Source organism: Erithacus rubecula (assembly GCF_903797595.1).
Source record: "Erithacus rubecula genome assembly, chromosome: 5".
Classification (NCBI taxonomy): Eukaryota; Metazoa; Chordata; class Aves; order Passeriformes; family Muscicapidae; genus Erithacus; species Erithacus rubecula.
This window is the reverse complement of record NC_136687.1, coordinates 40,537,423-40,552,950: the sequence shown is the minus strand read 5'-3', so window position 1 is coordinate 40,552,950 and position 15,528 is coordinate 40,537,423. Positions and strand designations below refer to the sequence as shown.

At 39.0% G+C, this 15,528-nt stretch overlaps 1 protein-coding gene across 1 annotated transcript; it reads right to left on the bottom strand.

The window, feature by feature from the left end:
• Window positions 1-879: 879 nt before the first annotated feature.
• On the bottom strand, window positions 880-14,674 carry PLRG1 (pleiotropic regulator 1). Its single transcript, XM_079305445.1, has 15 exons — window positions 14,151-14,674; window positions 12,412-12,518; window positions 12,048-12,190; window positions 10,885-10,938; window positions 9,564-9,657; window positions 9,079-9,169; window positions 8,796-8,897; window positions 7,267-7,359; window positions 6,784-6,933; window positions 6,575-6,676; window positions 6,012-6,114; window positions 5,344-5,452; window positions 3,782-3,921; window positions 2,093-2,286; window positions 880-1,083 (listed from the first exon to the last, which is right to left on the bottom strand). Exons 1-15 carry the CDS (start codon window positions 14,157-14,159, stop codon window positions 1,024-1,026), a joined length of 1,551 nt encoding a protein of 516 aa, XP_079161571.1. The 5' UTR covers window positions 14,160-14,674; the 3' UTR covers window positions 880-1,023.
• Between the last annotated feature and the right edge of the window lie 854 nt (window positions 14,675-15,528).

Here is a 15,528-nt window from a genome sequence, read left to right as displayed (position 1 = left end):
CTGCTAACAAAGTTGCCAATGACAGAATGGTCAGATTACAGTGACTTTTTCCACTGCCCTGTGGAGAGAAAGTACTTTAGAGCAGCACCGACATCACAGATAAGCAGCAGCAAGGAGGTTTACATGTATTTGTAGAGCCAATGAAAGATTTGTCCCTTCAGAAGTACAAACTATCTTTCAATGACAGTTTATTTTAAATTCCTTCCTAAGATCATGGGAAAAAAGCAACCTGTAAAATAAGGCTTAAATGACTTAAGAACTTTTCCTCAAGCTGAGTTTTAAAAGTTCACTGCACTCTACTGTCATATATGCTTTAGATAACTGCAAAAAACAAACAATTCATCTACAAATAAAGTCAACTGGTCCTGAAAACAAAATGATTCAACAGCAGTTCTTGCTACAGAAGACTCTGAAACAACATAAGTGAAGATGAGTGCTTCCATTTGAAAGCTTTCCTGGGGAAAGATACACTTTGAAGATCCATTTCATTCAATAACACAGCACCAGCAATGTTCAGTGGCTGTGCTTATAAAGCAAACTACCTTATTACTGTGTTGTCCTGCTTGTTCCTAAATTACTCTGTAACTTAATTTAGTATAGACTTAGCCTATGTACAATAAACAATACTGATGTAAAATCTGAAAGTGTCCCTAACGAACTTCCAGAAGATGACTTTATGATTAAATTTACAATTAACTTTTGAGGTCAAGCAAGGGTGTTTCAGACAACCTAGCTCATCAAAATATATTTATAAGAATCTATTCAGAGTAAGTCTAAAAAAATAACCACCTGCACACCTATCTTTTTCATGAACCATGCATGCTCCATAACGTTAAGACTCAACTGGTTTGCTGGAATCGCGACAAAAAAAGACAAAAAGAAAGAGAAATAAAATTTATTATAAAACATGATGAAACAGCAATGACTTAGCTGACTTCTTGTTCTGCTGTTCTGGCAGAACAAAATGTGACTGAATGCTCTCAGGAAAGCCAAAACAAAATTACAGAAGTATATGTTGCCGCACTAAAATCGTTTTCTCTTGATAATTTCTGGTTTCCAGCTGACAGGATGGGTTTCTTCAGTCTAAAGGGGGAAAACAAAAAATTTCATAAGGATTATTTTAAACTTTAAACTCACCTATAATTAAGATCAGTTTAAAATGCTACTTACAAAGTATATGTACATATTTCATATGTAGCATTATGAATACCTAATCTACAATGTAATTAATTTACCCAAATTAAATTTTCTATCATCTCTGTCTGAAGTACATAGCAGTACTTGTTCTGTTCTTGTCTTTTCTTTTCCAACAAGGAAAATTATCAGGCTGCCAATGGCATTTCCAAAACATCACTATGGCTATCAAAGCACATGAACAGGAGTTGCCAGTGACAGGCCTTCCAGAGACATATCTACTTAAGTATTGGCAGATGTCATGCACGGTATTTTGCTCAACTTCAAAATGGATAAAAAATTCCTGATTCTTTATATCTAAGAGTTACTCCAAGTCTAATTCAGTTCAAAAATTCAACATTTAATAAAAAATTTTATATTCTTTATATTGAAGACATACACTGATAAACTATACAATCAGATGTTGTCTTCTTCACTGGTAAATTAATTCAGATTTTAGAGTAACAGTTTGAAAAATAGCTATTTACTCTAAATTCTAAAAATTGTCAAGGCAAATAACTAATTTAAGCCATACAAATAAGTGCAATAAACCTTTAAAGTGCAATCCCTTTCCTGATTCCCATGTTTTTATCAATACAACCCAAAGAGTTCCAGTTTTGAACCTAGTTCCCCACTAGGTTCAAAACCCAATGTACATTATTGTATTCAGATTTCTCCAAACTTCACCACAAAGTCCTTTTACAGAAGAGCTCACAGACCTGACACTTATTTGTACTACAGCATATAACAATAATTAGGAATGCAGAAATGAGCTACTGTCCTGTTAAGGCTAATACAGAGGTCTTTCAACCTTCAACAAAATGGATTACATAAGTCTAAACATGTCTTCTACTGACATGCTGTATTTGTCTGAATTTTTTTATTTTATGGAAATACTTTAAAAATAACATTGACATACCGCAGTATCATCTTCTTTGTATACTTTTATGGTTTTATCAGCTTCAGCTGTTAGCAATCTGCTTTCTGACTGGTCAAAAACACATGCAAATATTCCTGATTCACTGTCCAAAGAACCAGGCTGCACAGCTGCATGTACTCTCTGGAAATTGTATCCAGTTCTCCAGTCCCAAAGGTGCATAGTACCATTATCAGCTGTAACAAACAAAGAAAGAAAGAAACAAACAAACTTAGTATTTTTATAAATTAATTTCTGTTTTCTAAAAATGACATCAGAACAACATGAATACATTAAACATACATCAGACAACATTCATGTAGAATAGCTCAGTACTCCCTATACATTTTCCTATTTTCTGCTGTTCACCTTCCTTAGAACCTCATCGAAATTTTCATCAGATAACCCAGAGAGATGATACACTACTCACAGGACAATTGCAGCAAGCTGCTTTGCAGGCACAGTAAGGACTGGCATTCTGAATAGCAAGCTCCCTGCTCAGTAGCTCCACTGAAGTTGAATGAAGATGCATCATCCTCCCAAACAGATTAAGGATGTTTAAGGACTCTTACTTAATGCAAAGCAGGTTTCATGTTTGCAGACGTTTTATTCCAAATCCAGTTTAAACCACTGCCAGTGTTGCTGCTACTGGCATCAGCTACATGGCACTCACAGCAATCTGAACTCTGTTCAGAAGGATGCTCTCAAGAAAATTTTTCAGTTACAAAACTCAATACCCTTCCAAAGCACTATCTAGTCAAAACAGATCTATTAAATTTCTCCACAGCTGCCAGCTAGACAAGAAATCCAGATGTTTCAAGAAGGGTGTTTCTACAGTAGAAAACTTAAAAGGTAAAATCAACTTCTTTTAATTCAGCATCACTTTCTCTGAAGCTTCTGTAGACAGCATGAGGATATAAAAGGGAGAACTGATACACAAATTTTAACTTTTTAAAAATTGCAACTAATATTATTAAAATGATAATAGGTTTTCTATGTGGAGAAGGTGTTTTCTAAGACTCAGCTACTACGAATATACAAAAGCCTTACAAGGATGTTCTGAAAGTGTCTTCAAGTAATAATAATGACATATAAGTCCATTCCAGTATTTTGTGAAGTTTTTACTGGGAATGAGCTAGCTGTCAAATACAGCTTTATCCAAATTTTAAAATCAAGGGCCCCCTTTTACACATAGTTGGAAACATAACCAGAGTAAAGTGACGATGTAATTGGCTGTTTTCCAACTCCTGCTTAGCACATTTCTATCTTATTCCACATCCCCAGTCTTCAGGACCAAGGGCACATGGAACCCAGTGCCTTATTCCCAACCAACTTTAGCAAGATGCTTCTATATCCTCTATCCACTCTCACTGCATCAACATACAACTAACTCTAGAGGAAGCACTAATGATCAGCAGATCATAAAGGATGGCCTTGTAGCAGCAGCCAGCTAAGAAGAGGAAAACTCTTCCATGCAGTACATTAAAAGTCCTTCAAATTAATTTCATTTGCATGCATCTCAGAAACATCCAAGGACACGAAAGTGGCCCTATTCACTAATGAAATGAAATGGTGTCCTGCAGTAGGCTGACAGGTCTAGATAAAGCAGAGCTCCATGAGCACCTCTGCCTAAGGACCTCCAGCCACATGTACGTAGGGGACAGGAGAGGAATATGTATCACTCATTTTTACCTCCTGACACCAGAACACCATCGGAATTCACAGCCAGTGTGTTTATAATAGCATTGTGACCAGAGAGGTTCTGAATGAAGTTTCCATCTGGGAATTTCCACTGCTTAATATTATCTGGAGAACCAGATGCAAACGTATAACTGAAAGAAAATAAGAACAGTATATTAAAGTTCAAAATCGCTGAAGTGAGAACAAATGTCCTTCATTACAACTACTGCTAAATGCTGGCTGCAAAATTATTTAATATTAAAACTGCTCTTCTGACATGCTTATTCACATGAAACTAAGCAATTTTATGAAGTCATGAATTACCTATTCCTACCGTTTTCTTTCCACCTTATAATATCCTATATGCTGTAGGATTTAATATACAAACAAATATTTAAAATGCACATTAAGCGCTCTTCAGTTGTTATTCTGGCAAATTTTCAGGTATAAGGACACCATCAGCAAAGGTAACAGGACAAAAAAGGCAACAAACTCCAAACAGGCTAATGACTAGTCTTCCAAAATTACATAAGCAAGGAAAAAGCCCTGCAAAAATATAACTGAAAAAGATAATTTGTTCCCCTGAGTTACCTCAAAATAAAAATTTCCTTCATTTTAAGATGTGCAAGCAGCTACATGGTTATTTGGGTAACACATACAAAAGCCTGTTGGAATACTTTAATTTTCCACAATGTCCAGGGAATTTGCTGTCTATTTAAAAGATACCACAAAGAGAAAAGTGACTACTATGAGAAAGTACCACATTAAAAAAACAATACTGAACTATAGGCTGATAGTTGCTACTCTTTAACAAGAACATTTCAAGTTTATTTTCAAAAAGGTGTAACTGATGAAGCTGAAACCTGAATTACTTTTTTTTCAGAATGTAAGTAAAACTAGAGGTTTTTTCTATAGCTATAGCTAACAGGCTGCACAATTTTTTAGGCATACATTGGAACAAGAGTTTGACTACATCAGAGATTCCGAATTCTGACAGAAATGATAAATATTAAAGGTGAAGAAGTAGTCAATCAAAATACAGCATCTAAATTCAGAGCACTTCCAAGAACATCTGTTTCAAAGCTTCAATTTTCACAGGAAATTTTACTTTAAGGCAGGTTAGACTGAAATGTCTTGAGCAGTGAACCACATATTCAAAACAAAGGCTGTTCTATTAACCACTGTCTCCTTTAACACTAATCACATGTATGCCAAGACACATTACATAACAACTGCAATTCCTGCTCACAAACTTTCACTCACATATTTATTATTAGCCTTAGGAGCACTGTATCACCAAGTTTTAAGGAGAGAATGAAAGGCACACACATAAGTAACTCTGTAAGATATAAGACATTCTCTGGATTGCTACTGTACACCAATGCTAATACTAGGGAAGCACAATCAGTGCAATGTATCTGATGCATCTGATAATTGATACATACATTTTTGCATCATCCAAAATGTATTAGTTTCTCACATTATTATGCTCTACTATTCTAGCTCATCATTCACATTGACTGTCTTCAATTCTCAAAGAGCTGTGAAAATGTAACACAATAAAGAAAACTTACTGTCTTGGATGTAGCACTACTGCTCTTACAGATTTCTTGTGATTTGTTAGAGTAACACGAGTTTTTCCTGCCACCAAATCCCAGAGCCGTATGGTAGTATCATGACTGCCTACAGTGAGAAGAAAATTTTTAAAAAATAGTAGAAACCATCACCTTGATATTATCACAATCAGAACTTTGCTAAGGCAGCAAAATGATGTGAAAGAGACAAAAATGTGCTAATGCCACCTTAGATGAAGAAGATGCCAGATTGCAGAAGTATTTTTACTCAGTTTTAAATCCAAGAAATAAGAAGTGACACAAAATGGATTTTGACATAATGGGAAAGAAGAGGAACACTTAACCACAGTACTGGACACTCCTTAACTGAAATGGGGAGAACGGAAATATCACAGAAAAAGCATGTCTCGGTACATATTCTAACACAAATGAATAAACCAGAAATAAAGGAAGTGCAGAAAAGCATGCAAAGAATGCACAGCCATATTTGCCTAAACATATCATTAATAGTATGTAATGACCATTGCATGGCCCATTTCAAGAGAAACTAGTACGAGATCTGAGCTAATTCACCAAGATAACATTATGAACATAAGGCAATTACTGAAGAAAAACATTAATCATTAGATTTTTCAATCATGTTACTCATGAAACCATGCCTACTATACCTGTAATAATTTGTGGTTCTGCAGCTTGGCACTTCACAGTTGCTACTGCATTTGTGTGTCCTGACAGTGTGTGCACGCTGGCTTTTGTCCTTACATCCCAAATCTATGAATTCATAGCAAATATGTCAGAGGTCAGTAACAGGTGCCTATTCAAAATATTTTAGACACTGTCATTGATTACGTAATTTCCTTGCCATAGTCCTAGAGATTAAAAAATTGTATTTTCAGCTGACAAATTTCAAGGGGAGCAGAAACCTGCCAGTAAACTTTCAGGCATGTGGATAATTTAAGTCACCACAGTCCCATACCACCTTCTAAATACTAAGCAATCCCACATACACTATGGGATCTACCTTCTAAATTAAGAAACAAATATTATCCTGACATGGTATGTTCTTGCATTTGGGCTTCAATTTTATTGATAATATAAGACAAAGTTAACACGAATCATCTTAGTATTTCATCTAAATTGATGTCAACTTTTGCTTAAGTGCTCATTTTTACAAATTAAGACATTGAAATACACATATCAAGATATTAAAACACAACAATGCTGTACTTACTCGTGCTGTTGAATCTCTGCTACATGTCACCAGCACATCTATCGTTGGATGCAAGTCTAAGCCATAGACAGCGCTTAGATGACCATGGTAATGTCTGATAACCTAGATGAATAAAAACCATGCAAACTAGTAATTGAAAAAATATTCTAAATGCTTTGATTTCCCTATTTGCTACTACTGATTCCTTCAATTAAAAAACTGCAGCTTACCTTATTGTATTCAAGATCCCAGCATTTCACTTGTTTGTCTTCTCCACAAGAAAAGAGGTATGGACTTCTTGCACTTACTATCACCCCTCGTACAGTACTGATATGTCCCGTCAAAGACAATTTCAATTTGCCACTAGCAAGGTCCCATATCTGCAGAAAAGTAGGTATTTTAAGGTAGACAGGAAAAAACTACACAGTGAGTCTGGTAAACAGCCCAGATGTAATTGATCCTGCTGCAATGTAAGTTAAAAATAGTCACATAAACACTTGCTCTCCATGTAATAAATGATATATCAACAAAAGAACTAGTGCTACTGCACAAATCCTTTATGACAAGGTTATAAAAGAAAAAATGTTCTGCAGATCATTATTCCACAATCAGTAAAGAACAAATTGTTTACAAGGGCTAGAAACATTTTTAAATAAAAAGGGAACAAACCCACCCCCTGCAAACTTTGTCAGTCATTTCTTCAAAACTATTACCTTTATGGTTCTGTCAGCTGAGCCAGTAACAAACCACTGATTTCCCGGTTCTACTGCAATACATCTCACCCAGCCCAGGTGACCACTGATAACCTTCAGAAAGAACAAAAAAAAATTCTACATCAGAAATAGTACAATACCTTTTGATGTAACTTTCCTTCTCAACTTCTACTTCAGCTTAGCTATAGCTATAGAAAAATTTCTAGAGAAAACTAGAAATTTACATGCACCAGACTTGGGGAAGCTGCAATATGTAAAGATCCTGTTCCTATAAACAACTTTTTCACACCCTTTCAGAGTCTGCAACATCATGGCTCAAAACTTGATACTTTGTAGAGAAAGACTGTATTTGAGCACAGATTCCTTATGCTGCTGTACAGTGCTTATACAAAGAACAACTACCAAAATATTGGCTATTAAACCACATTTCTATATAATAACCTCTTAAAACACATCATCACCTTATTTTCACCAAAATAAAGATAATATGAGAGTTGGACACTTTCCAATAATGAAATAATGGAGACTGATCTCACAAGAAATACTCAGCCAATAGCTGATTTGCTTTCAGCAACCTGTTTCTCTAAATCCTCCAGTCAGGCAGCTAAAAGCAAAGTCCATAGCTGGTTTCACTGGATGCCATGTTTCCTGTACTGTCATACAGCTCATTTCAGAAGATTTTAAACACAACAAAGCTTCTTAGGCAGAAATACTTTGGAAAGCTCAAGTGGCCTTTTCTGACCACGTGAGACCACAGACGCAAGATTTTAAGATAAATGTCTAGATTTCTACCTAATATAGAAATAGAAATGGGCTTTTCTGGGGAGAAATCTAAGAAATTATTAATTGGACCTATTTGCAATTCACTTCTAACCAAGCTCAGGAAAACCTGAGATCTAAAGCAGTAATTAGATGAAATCCACACTTGGTGTTTCAGCTATGCTTCCATTTCCAAGCTGTCTGAACAACCTTTTGCCTTGTTGAGCAAGGATTTTGACCTCCAATAAAAAAATATTCACTAAAACTGTTTACATATAGAATGAATACAGTGACTTGAATTGTATTGAGAACATTTCTCTGAAAAGAAAGTGGTCCTAACAGGGAAGCATTTTTCCATTTTTCGTCTATTTACCATAAATCTCTCACAGGTTTATTTTGATGCCATTTCTTTCAAATGGCATTTATCTTAATTTTTACAGCAAACACATTCAAATAGTGATGTATTTAGAAAACCAATATAATCCTTGGAGCCCAAGAGTTTTCCAAAAAATTGCTTTAAAGGTAAGCCTTCAGATTTCTGATTAATACTGCAAACCTTCCACCAAATTTATCATAAAACTATGAGAATAAAAAAGAGATTCAAAGAAAGAGTGTGCGTATACAGCTTAGTTGTGATCACTTCCTGTTCACATTTTAAAATCATATTTGATTATACTTCTGTGAATGAGAACAAAAATTATGATTTGAGGTCTTACACAAAATATATTTACTTTTATATGCATGCTTGTGTCATGCAATTTCTAACTTACTCTGTACAGTTTCCAAGGTGGATGCCACTGAGGTTTGGGCATGGTTGGAGCCTTCTTTGGCATTAACGCAGAATTTTTGTTTCCACCAGCTTCCACCATAGCCTGTAAGTTAAAAGAAGGGTTACTCTTCTGGCTTCTCTTTGTCCAAAGCCTAAAACTTTCTCATTCTACCTTCTCAATACTGACTATATTTAGTCAGTCAGGAGACCTCCACACAACACGGATCCAGAAGCAATCTGGTGAACACCATGTACTTTCCACATTACATGTTGAACAGACTCACCACAGACATCCCAGGAGGCTGCGAACGCTCAGATATTCCAGCATGCCTGTAAATGTCACCCACACCAGCAGATGTCCGGTTTGCATCCAGCCTAGGGTGAGTGAAAATGATTCGTGAATTGCAACCTACTATCTCCTGCTAAGACAACCCAGGGCTGCACCCAGCTGAGTGCCATATACCTGTCAGGACAGAGTCCACAGCCTCTCTTGGCACCCTGTCCATGGCCTGACCACCCCAAGGTCCAGATACCCACAAAGCCTCACATTTTTCTTTTCTAACTAAACAAAATTTCCCCTGTCCCAACTTCCACCTACTGCCATGACAATACAAAAAAAAAGTGTACAGAAAAGCAATGCCCATCCACACTAAAAGCAGTTTCTTTCAGAATATCTGAATTACTCCAAGTAGCTCTTATACCAGCTTCTGTGATTTGCCTTGCAATTCCCACAGTTAACAGTGGTGTCAATGAGGTAACATGGCAGTACCTAGACTGGGAGGCAGGAAGTGCTACAGCTAAGGACTGTGCTGCTGATTCACTTGGCATCCTCTGGACCTTAGTATCTGCTGTCAAAGCCACACCTTCAAAAAAAAAACAAGCACATCAGAAACAAAGACAACTCCTTTAAGCAGGAACTCAAAAGTGTAATATTCAAACATATATGCACACATACACCTGCAAACAAGGGCCTGTAATATTAACTCTCATCCTTCAATAACATTTTCACATCCAATTCCAATCTACTGAAATCTTTATTTGGGCACAAATCCTTTCCACCTTGACATACTACAGATAGGAGTATAAAATTTTTAGCGTATATAACAGTATGTCAGTGAAACAAACAAACAAAAAGTCTAATTAGGAGCAGCATCCATCTTTATATCCAGCTTCAACTGCTATGGAAATCCAAACACCATAGAAATAAACATAATCTTGCAAAGCATTTGCTAACTTATGCCCTTTAGTACAATTTATAATCTTTCCTCATTCAGTGTTTGGGATCACACAGTGGTGCCAGAACTACAAAATATTTAGTTCTACTGAAGTAAGAATTTCAGGCTACATCTTCAGATTTTTAACCTCATCTCAAGAACAGCATATATCATCTAAGAAAAAATTATTAAAAACTGTTTGAAAGTATAGTTTTGGTACACACTGGTGAATTTAATTCATTGCTTTATTTTTTTTCCTAACCAAACTTCTGTCAGTCGACAACAAACCAGTGTTAGGGCAAAATATTCAGGTTAAAACATGAAACAGCAAAGAAAGGAATCTGATTTTCAACCCTGATATAAATGATTCTATTAAAAGAACACTGAACTTAGGAAAGCCACTGTGAGCAATTCTCACATCCAGTTACAAGCAAATGCCTGTTTTTCAATGGTTGTGGGCCCGCTGAACACTCACATCTGTTAAGTTATGAATCAAGACAACAGATTTTCCATTGTACTCATAATAAACTTAAGCACAATGAAAGATCAACAGCTAAAACTAAGCTCTTACACAAACAGAACAAGATCGATCAGTAACAGTGACATTTAGCAATGACAAATGTAACAGAGAAACATAACTCTTACAAGCACAGGCAAAAGCAAATGACACTAAAATTTTTACACCTCAAGTCTCCTCCCCAGAAGAAGGTGGTGAAACCTGCACCTTTTTGCTCTGGTGATAAAAAGCAGGTAACATTCCCCTACTATTAAGTATGGTTTCATATCAAGAGAAAGCCTGCTCCTGCTAGGAAGAAGGATACCTTCTTCATACAGGAACCCAAAAAATGCATGCAAACACTTGCAAAATTCACTTACCAGGCCCAGATGGATATGGGTGTGTACCAGTTACCATATACTCAACTTCTTGTCCTAAAGAGCAAGAGATGGTTATATTAATAATTATATTTTACACTGTACTGCAAACAATGCACTCAAACAGCAAATAGAGGAAAAGAGAGCAGATCAAACACAGCAGAAGAAACGAACAGCCACCTCCAATGTACTTATACCTTTCTCATTTCCATTAATTTAATTTTTTCTTGTTATCTCTTAGAAAACTCTATTGTAAAAAATAACTAATTTGAATGGTCAAGCCATCTGTTATCAAGAAGACTCCAGAGAAAAATCTTTATACTGCCTTTGAAGCAGACATCATGGAAGAGAATTCAAGCATACAAGCATACAAGCATGGGTGTCTGAAATGCTGAAATGTAAGCTAGTTGGCTGCCTGTGTTGTCAGAATTTAAAAAGGTTCTTTTGTTCTTAAAAGATTTTTCATTCTCTCTCAACAGGTTTCACTTTCAAAATCCTTCCAAATAAGGCACCTTATCTCAATCTCAATATCTCAAATCTCAGTATCAACTTATTATCAACTACCTCAACTAAAATGAGGCAGCATTTTTTAGAAGATAAACTTCCATATAGGATCTACCTAACACATACACATTTTATACATCACAAAATATATATTGAAAAAACTACTTGGAAATTTGAAATAAAGTGCTTTCTGGTTTAAAAACCGCACAGCTAAAAAGACTGTAAATATACCATGAAACAAAATTAAAAGAACAAAAAAATCCCAAACAAACAAAATCCAACACACAAAAATGCCCAAACAGAAGTCAACAAAAGGGCATGTCCTTGATCATCATGCACTTGCAGAAAGGAGAAATACATTACTCATCCCTAGCAGCACACACTAATGTTAAAAAAAATAACTCTTTTTACCAACTAAACACTATAAAAAATCCACAGCACCCAGTAACTCCTTTGTTAAATCCAGCTTTCCCCTTTTTCTGAATCATTTACCTCCTGTGGACCCTAGGAAAGAAAATACCAATTAAAAAAAGTTTTTGTTTTTTTTTTTTTATTTCCATATATATCTCCAGTAGATTAACACTGGACCACATTCTACCGATTTTACATCAGTGAGACTGCTACAAAAGAAAGGACAAATATACCATTAAGGGCAAACTAACCTTGATTTCCAGAATACTGCTTGTGTCCATAGGGATCCCCAGTGTTGGGGCCTCCTTTCTCCCTCAGGTTCTCTTTGAGCGTGGGCATGTGCAGCACTGACCCGTACTCTGTGCGCAGCTTGACTGCCATTTTCACCTTGTGACTGTGCAAAGAGCAAAGCAAAATCTTCGTAAAATCCCAGTTTCTGAACTGTTACCAAGTTTTGAAATATTTTAGAGAGGATGTCATAAAACTTCTTTTACAACTAATATTTCTCTCCCCTCAAGATTACACTGTTAACAGTATAGAAACCTCTGAATTTCTGACTTGGGTGGAGCAATCACTGATAGAGTTTAAAACTCCACTGAGTGCAGCAGTGCTTACCTTTCTTCATCCAATGGGATAGGCTTGGCATTATCAGCTACAAACATGTCATGGGTTCTCTTCAAAGACCTGAACACAAGTGTGTGCACAGAATGCTTTTGGACTTCCTAAAATAAAGAAAAGAGCATTTAAATATGTTTGAACAGATTTAAATGAAAAACTGAACACTGAAACATAAATTGCACTGAGTAGCAGTATCAAATCTTAGTTCTGTTATATGACATGCAGCCTTTTGGTCCACAGAAAACACTAATCTTTCTGGAAACTAAAAAAATTAAGTTATTATGTTAGTGGTTTTAATTTAGTGTTTATTTAAAACTATACTCCATTTCTATTTCTATATGTAGGCAATAATGAAGTCAATTCTAAAAAAAAAATACTGTAAATTTTCCTTCACTACCACCATAAAAAGAACATGGACAGTCATGAATTTCTGTGTGCAGTATCACTCCATGTTAACTTGGCTAATTACCACTCAACAACAGCAGCTGTTGACACCACAAACAGAACAGTAGGCAACACCATATCTCCCCAATAGAGAAGAAGCACCTACAAATAATTTTTGACAGATGCTTTTCTGTAAAAAAAAAAAAAAGCTCATGTTGCTTTGGGCAGTTGTGGCACCTTCTTTCATAATCCTGACAGCCCCACATGCTTTCAGAAGTGCATGATATTCACCCCACAGTAGAGTCTACAACCTGCAGAATCAGTGGCCTTCTCCACAGCTGTACTCCCAAGCCCTCACAAAGAAAACTGAGGTTTCCCTTATGGGCTAACAGAGTCAATAGCTCTCCAGTGGCCAAACACCACAGCATCACTTCCCCACCAATCACAGAGCATGCTGAGTGGAAAGTGCTTCACAAGGATCATCAAGTCCAACTCCTGGCCCTGCACAAGACAGCCCAAAGAGTCACAACATGTGTCCAAGAGCATTGTGCAAACGCTCATTGAACTCTGACAGCCTTGCTGCTGTGACCACTCCCCTGGGGAGCCTCTTCTTGTTTGGGGGCACCCAAACACCCTCTGGGCGAAAAACCTTTTTCTAATATCCAACATAAACGTCCCCTCACACAACTTCAGGCCATTCTCTCGGATCCTGTCATTGGTCACCACACAGATGAGGTCAGATCAGACCAAAGCCTGCTCCTCTGCTTCTCACTCATGAGGAAGCTGCAAACTGAAATGAGGTTTGCCTTCACTCTCTTTTTCAGGCTGAACATGACAAGTGACCTCATCCATTCCTCCTACGGTTTTCCCTCTAGACCATTAATCTCCATATCCTTTATACCTTTTTCCGATATTGTGGTACCCAAAACAATACCCAGCACTCGAGGTGAGGCCGCCGAAGAGCAGAGCAGAGCGGGACAATCCCCTCTCTTGACGGACTGGTGATGCTTTGCCCTCCAGCACCAATTCCGAAAGTCTGGCGAAGCAAACCTGGTGCTCGCTGCTCACTCCGATGACCCGCACCTGCTGCGTCCTGAGGGCACCTCGCTCTCCCTGGACGGAACTGGGCGGGGACTGCGCAGATGGAGGGGCCGCCACGATCCATCCCCACAGCGGCCTTTCCCACCGGGACACAGCGAGGGTGGGGGATGCAGGACGACGCTTCTCCTGCCCGGCCCAGCCCCGCCCCGCTCTGCTCCGCTCCACTGACCCGGCCCCGCTCCCTGGTCTCGCCCGAGGCACCTCAAGAACAGGACACAATGAACATGCGAGGCCGCTCCCCCGTCCCTCACCTCCGCCATGGCGCCGCCGAGCCCCTACTGCCGCTGCCGCTATGGAGTCACTTCCGGCGCCTTCCCGCGCTGCACCGGAAGTGGCGCATCGAAGGGAGTGGGCGGAGGCGCTAAAGCGGAGGGGAGGAGCTTATGGGAACGTCTCCGCTCCGTGTGGGGGTAATCCCGGGTTCGAGCCCCGCTAGCGCTGTCGGAGCGGGCGATGCGAGTCACTTCATCAATGTGTACAAAAGTATAAAGGGGCGTTGTCAAGAGGATGGAGCCAGGCTCTGCTCGGTGGTGCCAAGCAACACAAGCGAAGAGGCAGTGGGCAGAAATTGATGTACAGGAAGTTCCACCTGAACATGAGGAAGTGCTTACTGTGCAGATAATTGTGCATCGACAGAGGGTGCCTAGATAGGTTGCGGTGTGTCCCTCCCTGGAGATACTGAAGAACCCTCTGGACACAACTCTGTGCTGCGTGCTCTGGGATGGCCCTCCTTGATCCGACAAGTGGGACCCGATGACCCCATGGTGGTGCCTCCAGCCGGGTCCCGCGGCCCCGCGGCCCCGTGGGCGGGGTGTCCCCGGCGGAGGGCGCGGGGTGGGGCGGGCAGCGGCCGGCAGGGGGCGGTGTGCCGCTGCGGGAGAGGCGCGGGCGCTGCGGCGCTCTCGGCCCGCCGCGGGGCCCGTGCTGAGGGATTGAGCGTGAGCTGGGCAGTTCCACTTCGGTTCTGGAGCTATCGGCCTTTGTAACTGTTCAGGGCTGTGTAGCTACAGGTTTCAAGTATTGCTTTCCTCGTGAGCTCTCACGGGTAAAGCCACACAATTTTGAACAGCGGTGGTACTGGATGTTAGCCATTATAGCTGATCTTTGGGAAAAGTGTCTTTAGTTTGGTTCCACAGGACCTCATTTCAATGCAGAGTGAAGCGTGTGAACGATCTGGCACAGTGTTGGGTGTGAAAGAGCAGAGGCTGTAATTCTCTTCCAAATGTACCCTGGTACTCCGCCTGATATTTCACTTCCATTCATGAGCGGAATAACCAAATGCATCTGTGCAAATTCCAAATAGGCACCTACTTTCTTAATGTATACTCATCTGTTCTAAATTCCAGGAAGTCTTGTCCTCCTGAGCAGTAACTGGGATTTGGCAAGCTCATCTTTTGCAGCCACTCTATCATGATGCTCTTCTTCACTACTAAACCAGCCACTCACTCTGCTTGCCTGCATGCCTATGCCATGAACAGTTTGTAAAACTATCCAAGCTAGAAGTAATTCAGTGCAACGTAGTTGGTTAAAACCTGATGTCTTTCTTTGCTACAGGAGAGTGCTAGCCGCAATTATTTCTGGAACACCACTTGCCTGCTTGACATAATTATCGTGTCCTCTCTGCAGGTG

Bases quoted from the DNA above. Each gene is read 5' to 3' on its own strand.
- PLRG1 (XM_079305445.1), bottom strand. The intron at 8,898-9,078 runs GTGAGTCTGTTC...TTTAACTTACAG, and splicing joins AGCCTCCTGGGATGTCTGTG to GCTATGGTGGAAGCTGGTGG. The intron at 6,677-6,783 runs GTAAGCTGCAGT...TTATTCATCTAG, and splicing joins GGGATCTTGAATACAATAAG to GTTATCAGACATTACCATGG.